The sequence below is a fragment of the Phascolarctos cinereus genome, unplaced genomic scaffold (genome assembly GCF_003287225.1).
Source record: "Phascolarctos cinereus isolate Bilbo 61053 unplaced genomic scaffold, phaCin_HiC Scaffold_726;HRSCAF=1367, whole genome shotgun sequence".
NCBI classification, from domain to species: Eukaryota; Metazoa; Chordata; class Mammalia; order Diprotodontia; family Phascolarctidae; genus Phascolarctos; species Phascolarctos cinereus.
Genome location: NW_027556098.1, coordinates 228,669,667 through 228,690,553, shown reverse-complemented (window position 1 = coordinate 228,690,553; position 20,887 = coordinate 228,669,667). Strand labels below are relative to the sequence as shown.

At 36.0% G+C, this 20,887-nt stretch overlaps 1 protein-coding gene across 1 annotated transcript in view; it reads right to left on the bottom strand.

Moving 5' to 3' along the window:
• FAP (fibroblast activation protein alpha) overlaps nucleotides 1-20,887 on the bottom strand; it is an 89,947-nt gene that overhangs the window by 52,770 nt on the left and 16,290 nt on the right. The window contains 8 exon segments of the mRNA XM_021004967.2: nucleotides 1,611-1,714; nucleotides 5,681-5,835; nucleotides 7,571-7,691; nucleotides 8,456-8,528; nucleotides 15,914-15,966; nucleotides 18,332-18,406; nucleotides 18,533-18,627; nucleotides 19,622-19,717. Of these exon segments, the coding sequence (XP_020860626.1) occupies nucleotides 1,611-1,714; nucleotides 5,681-5,835; nucleotides 7,571-7,691; nucleotides 8,456-8,528; nucleotides 15,914-15,966; nucleotides 18,332-18,406; nucleotides 18,533-18,627; nucleotides 19,622-19,717 (772 nt within the window).

The following is a 20,887-nucleotide window of genomic DNA, read 5'->3' as shown; positions in this document are numbered from 1 at the left end:
CTGGTGTGAAAATTATGCCCACTGGTCTAGATTACCAACTTTTCTGAAAGTTGTATTTTTGGATAGTTGCTTATGGCAGTTAGGAGCTAAGTGATTTGCCCATGGTCACACAATAAACAATAAAATATATAGCACCTTTAGGTGTGCAAAGCAATTTACAAATACCATCTTGTTTTATCCAGTTAGTAAGTGTCTTGTACTATTTGAACTCAGGTCTTCCTGATTGCAGGTTTAGCACATTATCTATTGAATTGTAATTAGTATGTGTTAGAGGAACATAAGATTTCCTGATTCCAAGGCCAGCTTTCTAGCCACTATCTTATGGTGCCTCTCATACAATACTGAGGTGGTGTGGGATGGCCTGGGGTTGGGGAGGGGTAGGGTATCTGATCATTAATTTGATTTCCCTTAAGTCCAGGTGATAAAATTGCAGAATTGAAGGAGTACGAAATAGAGGCATCAAGATATAAAGGTCTTAAATGAAGGCCTTCTCCTTTCAAATGATGGAATAAGAGCACAGAGAATCATTGGTTGGCTAAAGGTTCAGTCACTGTCCTGGTAACCCTTTAAAAAGCAAAATACATTCTCCAGGAAGTCCAGCAAGGTCATTTGAAGCAGAAGACAGATGTAAGGATTGCAAGTTCTGGCCTTCAGAAGACAGCCAGCTGTGAAAGAATTCAACTGTGGGGGTGGGGGCAGTTCTCTCTCCTCCTTCTCTCATTAGCTATGGAATTTTGGAGAGAACCTACTCACCCAATAACAGGCCCTATGCCCAGGAAGGAGTAGACCCAAGGAGCTTAGATGAATATCCCATCTGTCAGAAATTCTGTACTTAAGAGGGAACAGCAGGAAGATGACCACAAGCAAATAAAGGATATAGGGAACCTGTGGTATCAAAGGTGTGAGTTGCCTAGTATATATATTTCTGTGCCTCTATGCTAGTGTGATCTATGTATGTGCTCACTTTGCCCACTGATGCTGTGTGTAGTTGTGGAAGAATGAACTCCAAGTTTTGGGAGAGACTGTTTTGTTACTACTGTTCATGCAATGTTAATAAGCAAATGTTTTGATTTGAGCTAATTCTGTCCTATCAGTGATCACTAATGGTAAACACACTGATAGGGACTCATGAACTATACTTTTCAAAGGGCAAACCCACAGAGTACCTTGAACTTGGGATAGTCCCTTCCCCCCAACCCAGCCAACAAGCGTAAGGTGGGACAGGGGAGTTAACTCAGAGTTGTGCTATATTCAGGGAAAATTTATTTGGCATATATCTTGGATAACTTTTTAAAATATAGTTTATATATGTACACATTGTAGCCTCTATTTGTAGAATTTAAACTCTTTTAGGCCATGGGCAGTTTCAGTTTTGGCTTGGTATCCTCATTGTCTAGTATATCATCGATGTTTAAGAAATGCTTGCTGATTGATTGTTTGAAAAGAAACTTAATGGTCACAGGGTTGGTTTTTTTTTTTAACTTCTCTAGACATTAACACAAACTGACAAACCCTAGATTATAACTTTCAAAACTGAGCGATGAATTCCTTAACAAAATCCAAAGCACAATAATTTCAATAAAGGTAAGAAGAATCAGAGAATACAGTACCTTGATGAAATCATTGCAGGAACAGGCACTTCTCTGGGACCTACATATCCAGGATAAGTGGCATCAATAATAAATACCCTAACAATAGGATTTTTAGCCCCAGCCTGTCAAGACAATGAATAACAGTTTGTAAAATTCTATCTCTCAGTAGTGTCTAAGGACACTAAGAATGTTTCAACTGACGTACATAATATCATCATCATAAAAACACCTTCTTACCCCCCCCAATACTGTTCATTTACGTTTCATTTGTAGGGCGATGAGGAACATTGTATTAAAAAGTGTACATGGAGATGACATTTGGGGTGCTTAACTTTAAGTGACTTTTTGATACTTTCACGCATAAAGTATAAAAACTGCATTTTGGGGGAGAGGTGAGAAAGGAAGATTCTCTTTATATATCACCATAGCCGATCTCTTCCTCCCAAAGGACTCTTTCATATCGACTATTATTCTTCTCTACCTGCAAATGAAAGAGCAGGGACTGGGGGGAAAGATGGAGGCTATTTATGTATGGGAGAGACTGAAATCAGGACACTGCTTGTGTGCTGAAATGCAGGACAGGACAGCTCTCACACAGAAGGATACCTAGTTGGTCCTGCTGTTGCTACCACCCTTAGGAGTAGGGGGAATTTGCCTCCAAACAAAATATTCAGAAGAATTTATTTTGTATATGCCTTTGGGAGGGCATATGTTTACATGTATATGCTGTCTTTTGATAGAAGGTAAATTCCTTGAGGACAGGAACAACTTTATCTTGATATCCTTTGTGCTTAGTACAGTGACTGGCCCATGATCGATGCTTAATAAATACTTGTTGATTGATTGAAAAGAAAATTGTGGTAACAGTAATTTGATTGTCTTCTACTCAATATGTTAGCACAGGCTTACAGAGCCTAGGCTGCAACTTCCTAAAAAAGAAGTGTGAACTCCTCCTAAATAAAATTCAAAGTATAATAATTTCAGTAAAAGAAAATGGGATAGCCCCAGGATACACAAGTTTTTCCTTTTACCCCTCCTGTTGTGTCCTTCCCTCACAGTGCCCACTATTCTTCATACACAGACATTTTTTCAAGTCCTCAAATCATTTTACTTTAGTTAGAGGGAATCTTGGAGGAAAAAACCATATTTGAATCCAATAAGCTTCAAATATAAAGTCTCACATTATACAATTTGGCTTGAATCAGATTCAAACATTGCTCAGCCTGTTTCAGGATTTGGGATTCAGGACCAGGTCGGCTAAGTCTTCCCACCCCTACATCCTCTGGATCAAGTTGCCTTTCCTTACAAGTCAACCCTTCCACACACCCTACCCCACGTCTGAACTTGAACTTCTCTCAAAGCTCTTCACCCTCAAGGAAACCAGGTCCCAATTTGAGCCCCAATTTCTTCTTCGATTTCAGTCCCTTCTCTCTTCTTGGCAAAGCTCAGCTTCCCTGATCTGCTCCTGCTGTCTCAGCTTTTTCAACCCTTCCTGATGTCACTGAAGCCACATGTGCTTCCATATTCAATCCCCTGAAGGCACCATTAGTTTCCAGCCTCCCATCCTGGATCTCTACGCCTACTCTCAGAGACTCCTCAATCTAGGCACATAATTCCCAGCTGACATCTTTTCACAAAACTTATGAAGCACCTCTTCAACTTCATTATATTTCAGTTACTTTGTCTCAGGACAGAGTGGGTTTATTCTTAAATCCTCCTAAGATTCAGAAGAAAAGGGAAGATTTTTTAAAAAATTTGTTTTTGCTACTACTTGCACTCATGGAGACAGTGTAGCCTAAAAAAAGAATTTTTTAAAACCCAGGACAGCCCAGAGAAGTTCATCAACCCCATGATGGTGTTCTTTTAATGCTTAATCTTTAAAAACAGCTAAGAACAACTCTTCCAAAAACATTTTAGTCTCCTTATCTAATGGGAAATTCCTTTTTTCAGGTCTCTTATAAAAGATGGATATGAAGTGTTTGAGGAGCTCAGCTTTTCTCCTATTATGGTCTCTAGGCAGCTCAGAATCGTAATGAAGGAAGTGTCATTAAGCTTTGCCCAGGCCACAAATATCCAAGTATTGCCAGCATTTGTAGTATTTCAGAAGTATAGAAACAATACCGAAGGAAGCAGATGGCACAGTGTCTGGACAAGTGCCAAAGCTGATATCACTGGACTTGGGTTCACATTAAAGCCCTGCTACTTAGTACTTCTGCCATCTTGGGCAATTTGACTTAACCTTTATGGGCTTTAGTTTCTTCATCTGCAAAATGGCCTCCATTTGACCTCTACAATCCCTTCTAACTCTAGATCTATAATAATAATTAGCAAAAATATTAAGACAAGTATTTAGTAAGCACCTCCAGTGTGCCAAGCACTAAGCTGGGTGCCAAGGCGACAAGTACAGAGAACAAAGCAATCCATATTCACACTGAGCTTATATTCTAATGGGGGATACAACAGGTACACATACAAATACAGAGTGAATAAATACAAATATATTGTTGTTGTTCAGTCATTTCAGTCATGTCCAACTTTTCGTGACCCCATTTGGGTTTTCTTGGCAAAGATCCTAGAGTAGTTTGCCATTTCCTTCTCTCTCTCTCTCTCTCTCTCTCTCTCTCTCTCTCTCTCTCTCTCTCTCTCTCTCTCTCTGTTATAGATAGTTTGGGAAGCTGGGCACTAAGCACTGGGGGGATCAGAAAAAATGTAATCCAGAAGTAAGAGACTATGAGCCAGAGGTTAGATGGGAGAATATTCCAGGAAACAGGAATAGACAAGGCAAAGGCAAAGAGATGGAATTGGACCTATTGAGTGCGAGGAACAGAGGTAAGGCCACTTTCACTGGATCACAGAGCAAAGAAAGGTGAGTAACACCCAAAGAACATGGAAAGAAAGTCAGTCCAGGTTGCATCTAGGTCTTTAAAAGCTAAACGAAGGCGTTTCTATTTTCTGCTATAGGTTGCATGGGGCTACTGGATTTGACTGAGTAGAGGAATCACATGGTCAGATCTGCATTAGAAGAAAATGACTTCTTCCCTTCTCTAACCCATCCAATCCACTTCTCTCACATTAGTGTCTGAGTTTCTCTGATTTCTTACCCTGTCATACTTGCTCTGTCGCCCTCAACTGATAGTATCTTTCATGTCATTTGCCCAGGTTTGGTTTATAGCGATTGTACATAAAGAGCAGCTAGGTGGCTCAGTGGATAGAGTGCCGGGCCCAAAGATGCATCTTCTTGTGTTCAAATCTGGCCTCATGCACTTACTAGCTGTGTCACCCTGGGAAAGTCACTTAACCCTGTTTGCCTCGGTTTCCTCATCTGTAAAATGAGCTGGAAAGAAAATGACACACCACTCTAGTATATTTGCCAAGAAAACCTTAAATGGGGTCACAAAGAGTCAGACATGACTGAAAAATGACTAAACAAAACCTGAACTCAAAAATTCCTAGCCATGGCTCTGTTGGACCCTCTATTCAATATTCCTCTTAGAGTATAGGGAGATGGGACATCAAAGCAGAGAATAATTGAACCACAGAATTTTCAAGCTAGAAAGGATAAAGAGATTACTTAGTCCTCTCTACTCTGGATCCCCAACACACATACACATACTTCGTAGATGGAGAAACTGATGCTCCTAGGATCTATAATACTGTATTAGGCAGCCCATCTGTCCTTATAGCTAGAGAGAGTTAAGCTAGTGCCTGACTGAGAGAAGAATCAATGAAGTCAGCATACAGGCTTCCCTCTCCAATTCACATTGTAAGACACTTGAAGAAGGGTTAAAAAATGGAAATGTGACTTGTGAGCTTAAAAGTTAAAAAGGACCAAAATGAAATTTAGCTTATTTCCCCTCAATAATTTAGGCCATATGCTTTCCCAGGATGTGTGTTGCAAAGGCAACCTCATGCAGCACACTCAGATGTCCAAAGTATCAGAAATTTAAACAAAGAAGACCCCATTGCTTTTGTTAACGCACAAAGACAAGAAGTTTTCCAAACGTGTTGATCCCACCTTCGTTCATGGTTATTATTGTTCGTGTTTACATCAAGGGAATAAAAGCATCTGTTAAAAGTATTCAACATACCTTTGGGTAGGGGATATTTATTGTTCTAGGATACTGTTCATCACCATAATAAGAATATGTAATAACTGGTATATCTGTATCATTAAATTCTGCATATGCTAAAAACCTTCCATTTGGAGACCACCAGAGAGCATATTTTATAGCAAGCATTTCCTCTGAAAAATAAGCACCTCTATATTAATTACTGTTATAGTTTACTTTTCAAAATAATTACAGATACTTTCAAATAGCTCTTTGTTGACTAAAAGGATTCTCTTATAGGACTGACATGCTACATAAAACAGGTTCATTAAATCAAATATTTGTGGTAAACAGGAATATTTTATTCTTGTATCCCATGTCAAAACTTTAATTCAGTTATGGCCAAGAAATATCAATTAATAATCTATTGCATAGATTATTTTATGTGACTATTATATATTGCTCCAAAGTTTCTAAAATGCCTCACTTAGATTATCTGATGTGAACCTTACAACCACATTGGAAAGCAGCTATTATAGGTATTGTTTATGCTCATTTTAAAAAATGAGGATGCAGAGGCTCAGAGAGGTTGTTACCTTATCCATGGTCACGCAGCTAATAAATGTCAGAAGTGGGATGGGAACCCAGGTCTTCCTGACTACAGGTCTGTTACCCAGTCTAATTAACCCACACCGAAACTAGAAACCTTCTCTTTATTAACAGTGGCTCAGCATCAGCAGCAATGATCTCTCTTTGGGAACCATTCCTGGTTTTAACAGTTCTCCTGCAGCCAGAACTGAGGGAAACAGGCTTACACAGGAATGTGGGGCCTCTGTGAAAGTGGGAAGAATGGGTCCCTAAGGGAGGTTGTGGAATTGCTTTGTAAGCTTTCTTTTGACAGCAAGAGTTGAGATGGATTTCTCATGCAGGAAAGAGCTGGATCTAATTATATTTCTACAAGTCTCTCTCAAACTTGAGATTCTCTAACTCTATGATTCTACACTCAGATTTCAACAGAATTTTCTTGGCGGAAATGTCTCTTTGGAAGCATTTGCCCTGGAAAGGAGGGCAGAATGAATGAGAACCTTGAAAAATAAAGTATGGACTTCCAGCAAGGACCCAACACTTAGCACAGTCCCTTAGCACATAGTAGGCACTTAATGTTTATTGATTGATTGCTTGTCTACACAGATAATGATGATGATGATGATGATGATGATAACAATCTTTTAGTGTAGAAGTGGTTGTACTTTAAGACTTACAAAATGCTTTTTATGCATTTATAAGCTCCTCAGGATCACCTGTGAAGTAACTACTGTAGCTATTATTATGCCCCTTTTATAAATGAGAAAACTGGTGCTAAAAGAGTTTCATTCCTCTCCCCTTTTTGGAGAAAACAGGAAATGTTCCTCAATATAAATACTTGAAAAATACGTAGACCAGATTCACTTTATAATGTAAATAATCTGTGGCTTCTGCTGCTATGTTGATGATATTAATAATAATCCATAGTGCTTGACCCTCTGCTTTAATGTTAGGAAGAGAAGATCTAACAAAGGCACACAGATCTTGGGGTCTAGGTTTTGACCTAGACCTGTGATCTCATTGGTATAGGGAACTCCCAGCAACTTTTTTACAATTTATAGTTTTAGAAAGTTGTTTGGGGCCAATGAGAGGTTAAGTGGTTTCCCCAGCATTACATGGCCAGCATGAGTCAAAGGCGGGACTTAAACCCAACGTCATCCCAAGGATGGCCCTCTAAGTCATTATGCCAGGTTATCTACTAATTTCCTCTTATTCCCTACATCACCTGGTGCCACTTTAGCCAAGGACCTGCCTAAATACTGATGCAACCCAGCCCTACTGATCTTATAAAGTTATTTTCAAATAAGAGGTAAAACAACAGCCACCACAATTACACCAGCTTACCTTCATAGACCCAATCGGGAATTCCATTAAAAATCTGATTGTCTTTCCCAGTAGATGTTATTTGAATAGGTGGGTCTCTTGGGGTTTGTTTCAAATAGATATTGTTTTGATAGACATATGCCTAGAGAAGAACACAAGTTTGTTAGTAAATATAATGGCAAGGGAAAAATGAAATTGGCTTTTTCTTCAAAAATGATTATTGAAACCCAGTTGTTAACTTGCTATTGGTTTATATGCAAAGGAGCTCACATCTGAAATATTAACTCAATATAAACCCTATCCCAAATGTTTCCTAATAGGACAAGCTATAGTTTTTGTGGAAAAGGTTTATTTCAAACCCTTAATAATATATTATATTCTCTCATTAGCTAAGAGTTCTGAAAATTGATAGTTTTTCCTACTAAAGTATGATATACAAATCTCTGATTATGCATGAATAGTCTATAAAATGCTTTATTAACTGTTCTAGACATAGTCAGGTCTACTGGTTTCTGTATTTAATCTAAGAAAGTTGTGAAAATATTATTTTCTGATGTTTCTTTTTAAAAACTCATTTTTCAAAAGATAAAAAAAATTTAATGTTCAATTATGAACCTGAAGTTTTATTGACTTTTCAGACTTTTCAGTTTATCAAAAATAGTTTTAAAAAAACAGAAGAAATTATAAATGGATATTCTCTAGTTTAATATAGTATGTTTCTTGAGGTGAGGGCCTATTTACCATTTTTGTCTTTTCCTCCTAGTGCCTTGCACATAGTAGGTGCCCAGTAAATGTTGAAACGAATTTGCCCCCAGGGAAGTAAATTAAACAAACGGCAAAGTGAAACTATTTATTTGTGGTGGATTAAATAGTAAAAATTATTGTGTGTGTTAGGCGGTTACTAACCAATTTACTTCCAACAGGTGACCAACATAAATACTGAATTGGATGAGGAAGTTCATTTTCTCTTGTAAAATCTCTAGAAAGAAAATAAACATTTATTATACAATGAATAACAATATCTATAGAAATAGACAAAACCAAAGTGGAAAAAACATTAAATGCATATGCAAGGGAATATGGTATATTGAAAAGATCTCTGACCTGGGAGTGAAGAGTCCTGTACCCTAGTTCTTGCTGTGACCCTAACTAACTAGGTAACTTTGGGCATGTCTTAACATTTTGGGGCCTCAGTAATACCACCTATAAAATATGGCAACTGCCTGGACTTAATAGTCCATAAGGTCCCATTAAGTCTCTGAAATTCTGTAACATAGCATAACCCACTTTTCAAGGCATAGAAACCCAGGATGCATAGCAAAAGACATTTGGAAATAATTTCAGAGGCTGTGCATGTCTGTATGTGACTGGGATTTGTAAAATTATAATAGAATCAAAATTCATTTTCAACATCCTCATTTATAAGTCTCAATTTCTTTGAGCTAATATGCAATTCACATTAAAAAATATATAGATGCTATTTGAAAATTTGTGCAAGGGTTTGCCTTAAATCAAACTTTAAGCAGAAAAAAAAAGAGAATCTTTGATTTCTGTCTAAACTGAAGAGCAGTTTTCACTTTGGGCAATGTGCCTTCATATTACAAAGGCCTCCACCCAAGGTAAACTTTCAAACATTTTATGGCCCAAAAAACTCGATTTAGTGATTGATGTCACAGTGTTATTTGGGGAGTACTAGTTCACTGGTTTTTATTGTAAGTTCTCCAGAGAAGCTTTGGCAAAGACCTTAATGAGTGGTGAGAACAGTGAGATGCCTCCAGGTTTGCCATGGTCATATTTTTTTTTTCGCATTTATCATTCTTGAAGATTGTAGTAATGGGTGTAGTGCATTTGGGTTAGTCTGATGGAAAGGCAAAGCAGAATGCTGCCCTTGGAGTGTTATTTGAGAGACAGACAGAAAGACATACCTGTTCAAAAATGTCTAAGCAGAATGGGGTAGTGGAAAGGGAACTGTTCTTAGATTGAAGGAGACCTAAAAGTCCCTCTTCTGCTACATACTAGGTGTGTGACTGAGCAATTCATGTAGCTCTTCTGAGTTCCTAGAATTCTCTAGGAGAGTAAATTACATAGCTAGTATTGATATGCATTGGTAGAAGAATTAGGATTTCCTCACACCGACACGATTATAAGAGTGTCCAACTTCTGCTCCCCCCACCAAACCGATCCTAATACTGTACCTAAAAATCTCAATAGCTTGCTCCCTTTGAATTAAGGGTCTGAAAAATGCAAATCCTAGCTGAAAAGAGCAATGTATCAGCAGGCATTAACATCTTAGGTTGAATTTGTTTATCAGATTAGCTAGTATAAAACTTAGGTTCCATATAGGAATGGAGAAGATAACTTTTAAAAAAATAAATGTTTGATATTTTTTGTTTTTCATCGCCTACAGTTTTTTCCCCCTCTTTAGGAGAGGGTTAGAGGGATAATGCTGCTGTGTTCCAGAATCTATGTAGGAAGACCCGTATCATTTCCCAGGCTTATGTAAGTAACAGAAAAGAACCTCAGATATAGTGTTGGTCACTTTGCAGGTTGAGAGAATGACCTGGTAGCTGGGATCCAAGAAGCATAGAAGGAAAGCTGGTGTTTGTGGTGACATTGTACTCATTGAGTGTTGCAGGGTGTTTGGATATTACCTACATTGTCCAGCATATACCTTATAATAAAGAATTTTTTTAGAAGGAAAAAAAAGGTCAGTAAAATTCACCAACATATCAAAAAATTTTATATTATATGCAGTATTCCACACCAACAGTCTCCTACTTACGCAAAGTAGTGGGATGTGCCTTCTCATTTTTCTCTTGGTTATTTTAATTTTATAATATTCAGTTTTAATTGTTTCATTGTTGATCTCATTTACACTGTTGTAGTCATTGTGTATATTGGTTTCCTAGTTGTCTTTGCTTTATTTTATATCAGTTCATGTAAATCTTCCCTTGTATTTTCATATTCACAATTTCTAATTGCATTCCATTACAATAATATTCCATTACATTCACGTCCTGTTAACTTTAATTCATTCCTGAAACAATGAGCACAGACTTTGTTTCCATATCTTTGCTATATAAATAAGTCCTGTTATAAATTTTTGAGCATATTATTTCTTATTGACCTCTTTAGGATATATGCCTAATAGTGGAAATTTGGGTCAAAAATTATAGACATTTTAAACACTTTCTTAACATAATTCCAAATTGCTTTCTGGAATGGTTAAACAATTTCAAAGCTCCACCAACAATGCATTAGTGGAGCCAGATAACTTAAAAGGGAGTATAGAGAGTAAAAAACATTTGAAGAATAGGCTTCTTCTCATAAGCTAGATAGCTCAGTATAAGGATCCTGGATATTTATGAAAGGAGAATTTTGAATGGGAGTACTGTGTACATTAAGACAGACAACTGGGTCTTAAAGACAAACTTTGCTTATTTTTGCACATCCTTTAAGGGTCTGCTTATAAGCCTTTTATGAAATTTTATGGCACTCCCTTATTTTTCTGAATGTTGAAGAATAAGTCTATATAATTACTAAAGTAGACTTTTTTGAAAATATTGATATTTATTCCCTCAGGTCTCTCCACCTAGTGGTGACATCTTTATGGCTCAGTAGATACTCTTGTTTATGACGTCTGTATGTGTATTATTTTAGAATGACAGACATCATTTCAAGAATCCTTTCCTACGTGAGTCATCTTTGTTTTTCAAGGGTTGTTGGAATCACGCACATCTTAATTAGACTGTAATTAAAAATGCCAAGATGATACATTAAGTTGGTTTTGATGAGAAAATTTTTGAATAAATTTATTGTTTACTTGTTAAAAATTAAATGTGTTACTGAGATGCATGGTATGCAGGAACTGTGAACCAATATGCCTTCTACTTTACTTGAAACTTGAACTCAATTTTTAGGTCTATGGAAAGCATGGCATGGAAAATTTCAACGTGGTACATTTGAGAGCAATGAAAATGACTAAACGTTTGAAAAGGCCTCTCTGAGAAAGGGTAAGTTTATTTTTCATCTCCTGACATATTATAAATTCCCTGATACTATTTGCTTTCCCTTCTGTTCTTATCACAGTGCCTTCCACCTAGAATGTGTTGATTTATTTAATATGCAGATAAGGAGGTTACAGGGCAACTTGATGAGTCTTTAAATATATGTATTGAATAAATGACAATACACATTTATTCCATAAGCAGAGAGAAAATGAACAAATAGCAGCCAATGGGATTTAGATTATATAGTAAAAATAAATTCTTATCTTTAAGACATTAGTCTACTAAAGGATATTAGGATTATTCTTCTTAGGATCTCTAAAAAGATGTGAGCAATAATATAATACTTTAATGGATCAATAATTTCATTATTGTGTATATTCCCTTTAATGATGTTGATTGCAACCTATACATCCCTATTCTTCATGTGTGACTCTTAGCTAAGTCTTCCCATGAAGCCTCTATAAAGGATCCACTCATTATATTGGAGGCCTTCTTCTATGTCATTTAACTTTATACTTGAAGGCAAACATCTAGAACTATAAGTTGCAAAGAAAGTGCTGGCCTGTAATAGTAGGGAGAATTTCCTTTTCTAGGAGTTCACTATACTAATGAAATCAAAGATCCAGTACCTATCCTTATCCTACTGTGTACCATTATAATACTTTTTCCTTCTCTCTTAATGCGACTGGCCTTTTCAGAAGATCATACATTTATTTGATGACACCTTTTACACCACTTGCCAAATGTAAGTTATCAATAATAAGATGCCACAGCTTATTTATGTCTACCTTACATCTCTACAATTTTGACTGTTTGTAGTTTATGGTGTTCCATATGTCACAGTCAGACAGTATCACTAGGAAAATATTGAAGTTAAAAAGAAGATGATTGAGAATGACTAAACAGGTTATAGAAAAGAAATGAAATGGAGTATTTCTTTGCATGAATTTAATGAATGCAAAGAAGTATAGGAAGATTTTTTTTTTATGAACAGATGCAAAGAGAAGTAAGCAAAATCAGGAAAACAAAGTACATGTAGTACCATCTTCAGGCTACTTCTCCTTCTCTGGCTCCCACTCACATTGACAGACTGGGTCCCCAGAGGGTTACTGGTGACTTCTTCCCTCGAAGTTCTAAGCACATCCCTGAGACTTCAGCATAACTCCAAGGGTCCAAGGTTTTTAATACTGTTGCTCATGAACTCTCTCTGAGTGTGCTTCCTACTGATTATAAGCCAGCCTTAATTAGCTTTTAGAAAGGTTATTTACTAAGCAAGTGTATCTTAGTAAAGCTAGAATACTTACTAAGCAGCTCTAGGAAGGATAATTGTTACTAAAAAAAATAATCCATACTGGAGGTTGACCCTCCCCTTGAACAGCAAAACCTTTTTAGTAAAAGGGCAGTGAGCTGCACATATAGAAAACCTGTGTGCCAAAAGAGTAACTTACACATCCTTTTCTCTTTTCATGAGGAGCTCATGAAGTTCCCTTTAGATGCAGTTCTTTGCTGGGCTTTGAGAGTGAGAGCCCTTTTAGAGATTTGTGGCTGCCTTTTTGTGGTGTGTCTAGTCAATCCTTGCCGTGTCTCTTGGTACACGGTACTCTGGTGGACACTGCTACCGAAGCTGACCAGACGTCTAGGTCTTCCAATCTTTAAAAGTTTACCAAGTCAGAATCTGTTCAATTCTGTCTCTAGATTCTCAGTTGCCTTTTCTTGGGAGATATTTCATTTGCCAACACTCTATCTTTCTCTAGTCCCAGCTGGGTATGTAGTGTCCCACTCAACTGACTATTTCCAAACTTTTTATATGTAGTCGAAGAAGCATCATGTGATCTTCTTCAACCAATAACAAGGTTATTTCCTGTGTGTTATCATTTGTCTTTATCCAACTTATTCACACCTAACTTATTTTTGACTGATTCAATTGAGTTATCTGGGCTTTGGAATTAATTGATGTAGGGGTGGACACAATTCTCCTTCCATACACAATGGCTACAATGAAAACAAGAACAATAGTAAAACAATGAAACTGAATATTGTTGTTTGTTCCTTTTTTTTAGGCAGTTAGGCTTAAGTGACTTGCCAGGGTCACACAGCTAGTAAGTGTCAAGTGTTTGGTCTGAGGCCAGATTTGAACTCAGGTCCTCCTAACTTCAGGGCTGGTGCTCTATCCCCTGCGCCACCTAGCTTCCCTGAAACTGAATATTGTGAAATTGTAATGACCAAGTCTGGCCTCAAATAAGAGCTATGAGAACGTACAGGGGGCAGTGCAGTGGATAGAGCACCAGCCCTAGAGTCAGGAGGACCTGAGTTCAAATGTGACCTCAGACACTTGACACTTACTAGCTGTGTCACCCTGGGCAAGTCATTTAACCCCACTGCCTAGCCAAAAGCAAAGAGAGAGAGAGAGAAAATGTACCATATTTCCTTCTTTCCTGAGATGAGGGACTATGGGTATAGAATAATACATATCATATTGGACTTGGTACTGTTAGTTTATTGAAATGGTTTATTATATTTTTTTTATTTGTTAAAAGGGATGGCTCTCTGGAAATATAGATTCAAAGATATAATGGGAAAAGTAAATGATAAGAAAACAAAACAATGAAAATTTTAAAGATAGGTTTTGTTATTTAATTAAGATCACAGATTAACATATTAATTTCTGGTTACAGAGCAATTTCTGTGAATAATCTCATTTGACTGATCCTTGGGACAAACTTGTCAGGTAGTATAAGTGTTATTCCCATTCTATATATGAGGAAAAGGTCCAGAGATTTAAGTGACTTGCCTAAGGACACATGGCTAGCCAGTAAGGTAACTGATCTCCGCCTTTTACAAACTAGGTCTTTGGACTCTAAACTAGCCTACTGACGTTTAGACTCTACCATACCCTGCTTCCTATAGGCAGTTAGTTACCTTTGAGGTTGGGCACATTCCTTCCTATAAAAAGGTCCCTTCTAACTCTATGGTTTTCATTGTCTTAAAAAGCAGGGAAACATATATCATGTCAAGATAAATAAACTCTTAGGAATATAGAGAGTCTATGCCTTTTTCATGTAAAGTTAAATCAGCATTCCTTTACCTGGTATTTTTCTTCTTTGTGTAAACATAAATAGGACATATCCGCTCTTCAGAAGCAATAGGCTAAAAAAATAGGTATGTTGGGAAACTGTTGATGCATAACTTTTTCCATAAAACAACTCTATCCTTGAAGCATTTGGAAAATCATTTCTAATTAGAAGATGCATTTTGGGTTGGAATTTCCAGTGAAATACCAATGATTGTCCCAAATATAGTCCAGTTTTAGAATAGCTTTGTTTGAATTGGAAAAATTAGTAAATGAAGATCCAATTAAGGTGCTCCTCCATGAAACTTCCCCTGATTTCTCCTACCCTCATTTTGTAACCCCAAGCTGAATCTCTCCTTCAAATGCGATCTCTCCTTCAAATCTCTCAAAGCCATTTCTTTGGACTAATGCAACGACAATCCTGTTAACTTTAAACTCAAGTTTTATTACTCTTATTCCATTTCCTCACTGTTTAGTGACTGGAATGTATTTTAGGTTGGCCTCTGCTATGAGATTCATATCATGTCACTTAAGAGAATTTTTATGTAATGAATGACTGAGACTGTAAGCTCATTCATTCTCCAGCTACTGATAATGATATATATATATATGTGTGTGTGAGTGTGTGTGTGTGTGTGTGTGTGTATGTGTATGTGTGTGTGTATAAAATAAGTGGTAGATAAATTTGAAATTAAATCAAAGAACAACTGAAATGAAAGGGGTGAAGGCAAAGGGGAAGAGAGGAGAATTTTTTAAAAGGTTAGATGAAGAGAAAACATTAGAACAGCATGAAATTGCTAAAATAGGAAGAAATTATAGAATCAAAATCCCCAAAATTTTAGAACTAGCATAGAGATCAAGCCCGTTGTATAGATGAGGAAACTGAGGCATAGCCCAGAAAAGTAAGGTTAGAGAAAGACGATCAGTGAAGATTTGAATGCAAAATGAAAGTCCAACGTCTTGATATTCAGGGTTCCCAGTACTCAATTAGCACGAATATTACAAAACTCAAACTTGAGAAAATGGATATATTTTCTTTTGTTTCACTAATGAAAATTGGCACTAATCTGCCTCTAAAAAGGCAACAAAATAAGGAAATGCTATTCTCAAATTAGGATTTCCAGTAGGAGTTAGCTTTCATTATTTTATGCTATTATTCTATCCTATTCCATTCTAATATATTGTATTATATTTTATTTTATTATATTATATTATGTTGTATCATATTATATTATATTTCAATGTTATATACACACACATATATAAATTGACAACATGTCTTACCCATTTATAAGGTCAAAAATGTAATATGTTGCTGTGTAGGAATATCTCCAAAGCTGTCAGATCGAATAAAGAAAAAAACCAATTATGATGAAAATAATTATCATGGGAACCCCAATTAATTTTGCAAAATTCAGGATTATGAAAGTAACATTATCATATAGATAGAACAGGATTGAACACAATAATACCCTAGTCAGCACTGATGGCCTTTGCACCTTTTTTTTTTTTTAATCATAGCTCCTTGTGCTTCTTGGTACATTTCAAAGTTCTAATCCCATAATGCTTTTACCTCATACTAGCTCAGTCTTTCCTGTTCTCAGTTTAGATGAAGTCAAAAGTACCATAACATTACTCACCTTAGGCATGTGCTGCATTAGTGAATAGATTGGCGAAATTTTATATATTTATTTTTTAAAAGTAAATATTTATTGAATAAGCAATCATAAAGGACATTTTTATTCATTCAACTAAGAATTAAATGAACTTTATAATATCTACATAATACTTGTACCTGCATAATACCCACACATGACATTATAATACATACCTTGAAGCTAAAAAGCATAAATTAAAATATAAATATAAATAAAAAATATAAAATAATATATAAATATCCTTGTCTGAGACCATTGTCTGAGACCACCCTCATATGGGCCTATGTTAACTAAGATCATTGGATAACTTAGAAAATAGTACTTTGAAGAAAAGGGAGAAGAATTTTGGAATAAAGATTCAGAGTTCATTCTATTCAATATATATGTAGTTATTTTGTGAGGTACTGGCTTGTACCCAAATGATTGTTTTTCAGAATAACAAAAACAAAAAAAAATGTTCAGCAAACAACTCCCAAGGAAAATAACATTTTTGTGTGTGTTTTGTTTCATACGTTTCTGTAGCACGTGTGCTAGGTAGAGATGAAAGGTGTTATTCTTTGCAAGAGATTCTTGAATGTTTGGCAAAGAAACTTCTCTGAGTTAAAAAAAATGTTTTATCAATGGTTTACCAGGAAACGATGACTTACCATCTACCGGGGAGATTAATAATTGACTGGGTGATGGGGATAGACAAGAATGGCTTTTTGCTCTTTATAGTAAAGATACGTGGCAAAATAGGACTCAGAATAGTATTTTAAATGCAAGAGTGAAGGAAAAATTGGACCTAGAACCTGAAGATACTTTATATATATACTTTTTTACCTAAATACTACAAATCAAAAATCTAATTTGACAGTGACTTATTATGATCACTTCTCCAAATTCCATGCTATGGTATAAAGGGGATAATGGCCAGCTATTTTCCATCCTTGCTGACATTAAAAAAAAGAGTTGATGAGAATCTAGTGGAAATAGCTCTGAGTTGAGAGTTGGAAGAAATGGTATTTAGTCCTGCTTCTAATACTGACTCTGTGAAATTGCATGTCAATGAACATTTCTGTATCTTAGATTTCTCATTTTCACAATTAGTATAATAATAAATGCTCTAAGTTCTGTGATGCACTGCAGGATGAAATTCAAATTTCTTTAATTATAGGGTGAGAAGCTTTAAACTGGAAGGGATCACAGAGATCATCTAATCCAACCTCTTCATTTTATAGATGAGAGATCTGAGGCCCAGATGAAGTGATTCGTCCAATAACACAAAGGTAATAAAGATCAGAGTTCTAAATGATAGCTTATAAACTTTTAAAGGATAATTCAAAAATCTGAGATCATCTGTACTACTTTTATGTTGGGGAATATTTTTCCTTTGAAAGAAAATTACAATTTGTAAAGGCATATTTTAAATACAAAGGCTTATTTGACCTAATTCTCCCAATTTATCAGGACCAACTTTGTCTGGAAGAGAATTAAATAGTTCTCTTATTCTTAAAAAGCATTTTCTTAAATACCTGGTTTCAGTGACCTGAAGCCTAAAGACAACTCGGGAATATCCTGGAAAACTCAGTTATGTCTTTTCTTCCTATCCTAAAAAATCACTTTGTTGTTCAGTCATTTCAGTTGTGTCTGACTCTTTGTGACCTCATTTTGGTGTTTTCTTGGCAAAGATGCTGGAATGGTTTACCAGTTCCTTCTCTAGTGGATCCACTGGCAATCAGAGGTTAAGTGACTTGCCCAGAGTCACACAGCTAGTGAGTGTCTGGAGCCAGAATTGAACTAATGAATATGAGTCTTTCAGACTCCATGCCAGGTGCTCTATCCACTGTGCTGGCTGCCCCAAAAAATAACGAGGTACTGGGAAATCTGAAGGTGAAGAGCAACTCAGGAAGGCTACTTCATGCAGAAAGATTTCCCCAGCCCTTTCTACTTGCTTGTGCAGACAGCTTTTAGACAAAATTTAGACAAACAATAATGGGTTTGAAAACATACATTCACAAACACATACAGGCAGGCAAATTAAGCAGCTAACATAAGAGAATACCTTTGAATAATCACTTTCTAGATAAGCAAACTGCCGATCAGATGATAATCCATAATTTGAAGCATTCACACTCTTCTGAAATTATAAAGAAATTGATTAAAGAACAAGAAAATTTAACCGAGATTGGTTACCTTGCATTTGAATAAGTTGAATGCTTTTAAATAATATTATTGAAAAGTATAGATATATGTGATACTTTACCATGGTGGTATTGCTCAAGATGATAGATGTTTCTCCTGTTTCAATATTATACAATATAATGTTATCATCTGCAGATTTTCTGAGGTATTCATGTCCTTTAAACAAGAAGGGGATGAAAAATATAATTCAACAGCGATGTTATTTAAAGGAAGAAGAGCACTTCAGTGGACACAGTTTCTAGCACTAACTTGTGATAAGACCTTAGACAAGTGCATGACCCTCAGTTTTCCCATCTGTAAAATGAAATAGTTGGACTATAGTAAAAATCGTCATAGCTCTGACCCTTTGTTTGGGTACAAGCATATATACACACATGTATACACACATGCACGTGTGTATCCCTTTAATAATCAAAACTATCTAGTGACATTCTTTTCTCCTGCTCATATCCCACTCCTACCCCTATCTGAAAACTCATTACCATAATTCCAGACCAGAAGAGCATGTCTATATCAGCCATTATCAGAAGCAGTTCTTATGTATTGTAATTGTTATATCATGTGTGACCAAATTCTAAACATCTTCATGGGGGTTTACTTCAAACCTCTAATTGATTTCATTGTAATTGACAACCAAGCCTGCATCTATACTTATACGTAAGCTTGTGTTTAGAGAAAAGTTTTCAGGTTTTATTTTAATTTAGATTTTCCAATTTAATTCAACTTAATGCAATAAGCATTATTAAGCACCACTGTCTGCAAAGCACTCTAAAAGCACATTTATATAATAAGCACTCTCTACCCTCATGGAGCTAACAGTGAATCTTAGAGGGATATGAGTCATACAAAGATAACTATAATATAAAATAATATGACTCCTAAGGCCTCTTCCAATTTTAAATTTCTTGTTCGCAGCACCTTACACAGAGTAGGTGCTTAGTAAATATTAATTGAAAAAGTTTATTAGAAAGGTGTCAAGCAAGGTCTAATATGAGGTCTTAGAGATAAAAGACAAATTGCCTTTGTTTGCACTTCAACCGATATGGCTTTAGGCATTCTAAAGGTGTTCTAGCACCTGGAGAACTCACACAGAAATGGAACACCCATTAAGAACTGAAAGACAAAAACACAAACAAGACAGTCAACTTGCCTGAAATCCAATTTGGAAAAAATGTTTTGTAATGAAAAGTTCCATTCAAAACATCCTTTAATGTGAGGGCTCTTGTACTTTCTTCTGAGTGGTGGACTTCAGAAAGAAAACATCAAAATGGAGATAGCATTAATGACCAGATCAATGAACGCCAAAAAAGAAAACCATCGCAAGCTCTGTTTTGTTTTTTCTCTAACACTTTCTGTCTCTTCCCTTATGTTTAAAGAAATAAGATGCACTTGTAATATGCCAACTGGCCAAAATAGTTAGACTCCTCAAAAGAATATTTAAAGGCTAGATTAATAAGTATGTATAGACATATTCATGTATATACATGTGCATATGTACATGAGTGTACATATGTGTGTATTATATGCTTACATGCACATATAAAAAGATCCCCCTCCAAAAAAGAGAGCAAGAAAGAGAAAGTGAACTACTAAAGAACAACATTTTGACTTTTTAAATTATCTGTATTACCTATTTTTCTCTAAATAGGGAAGAATTTACTCTAAGAAACTCACATGCCAGTTCTATACTATAGAACTATAACCATGCAAGAATATATTTCTTTTTTAAATTGAAATTTTTTTCAATAAGCAAAAAAGATTTTCTGTCTCCCACCTTTTTTCCTCCATTGAAATAAAAAAAAGAAAAACAAAAATCTTGTAGCAAATATACATTGTGAAGCAAAACAAATTCTCATAGTGGCCATCTCCCAAAAATATATGTCTCGTGTCCTATGAGTCCAACACCTCTTTCAGGAGGTAGGTGATCTTCATCATCTTTTATTTAAATTTATGGTTGTTCATTATGTTGATCAGAGTACAGGAATATATTTAATTCCAAACTTGAATTCTCTCATACTATATTTTTATTTTGAAAATAATGCTTAGTTGGGGGCAGCTAGATGGCGCAGTGGATAGAGCACTGGCCCTGGAGTCAAGAGGACCTGAGTTCAAATGCGGCCTCAGGCTCTTGACACTTACTAGCTGTGTGACCCTGGGCAAGTCACTTAACCTCATCGCCCAGCCAAAAAGACAAAAAACAAATAAACAAAAAAAATAATAATGCTCAGTGGATAGAACACCGGCCCTGGAGTCAGAAGGACCTAAGTCATCCTCAGACACTTTACTAGCTATGTGACCCTGGGCAAGTCACTTAACTTCAGTTACTTCACCAAAATAACAATATTAACAATGCTATCATTTTCAGCACTAGTGATAGAAATAGTTTATCTTTGTAGGTCTGTAGATTCTTAGATTT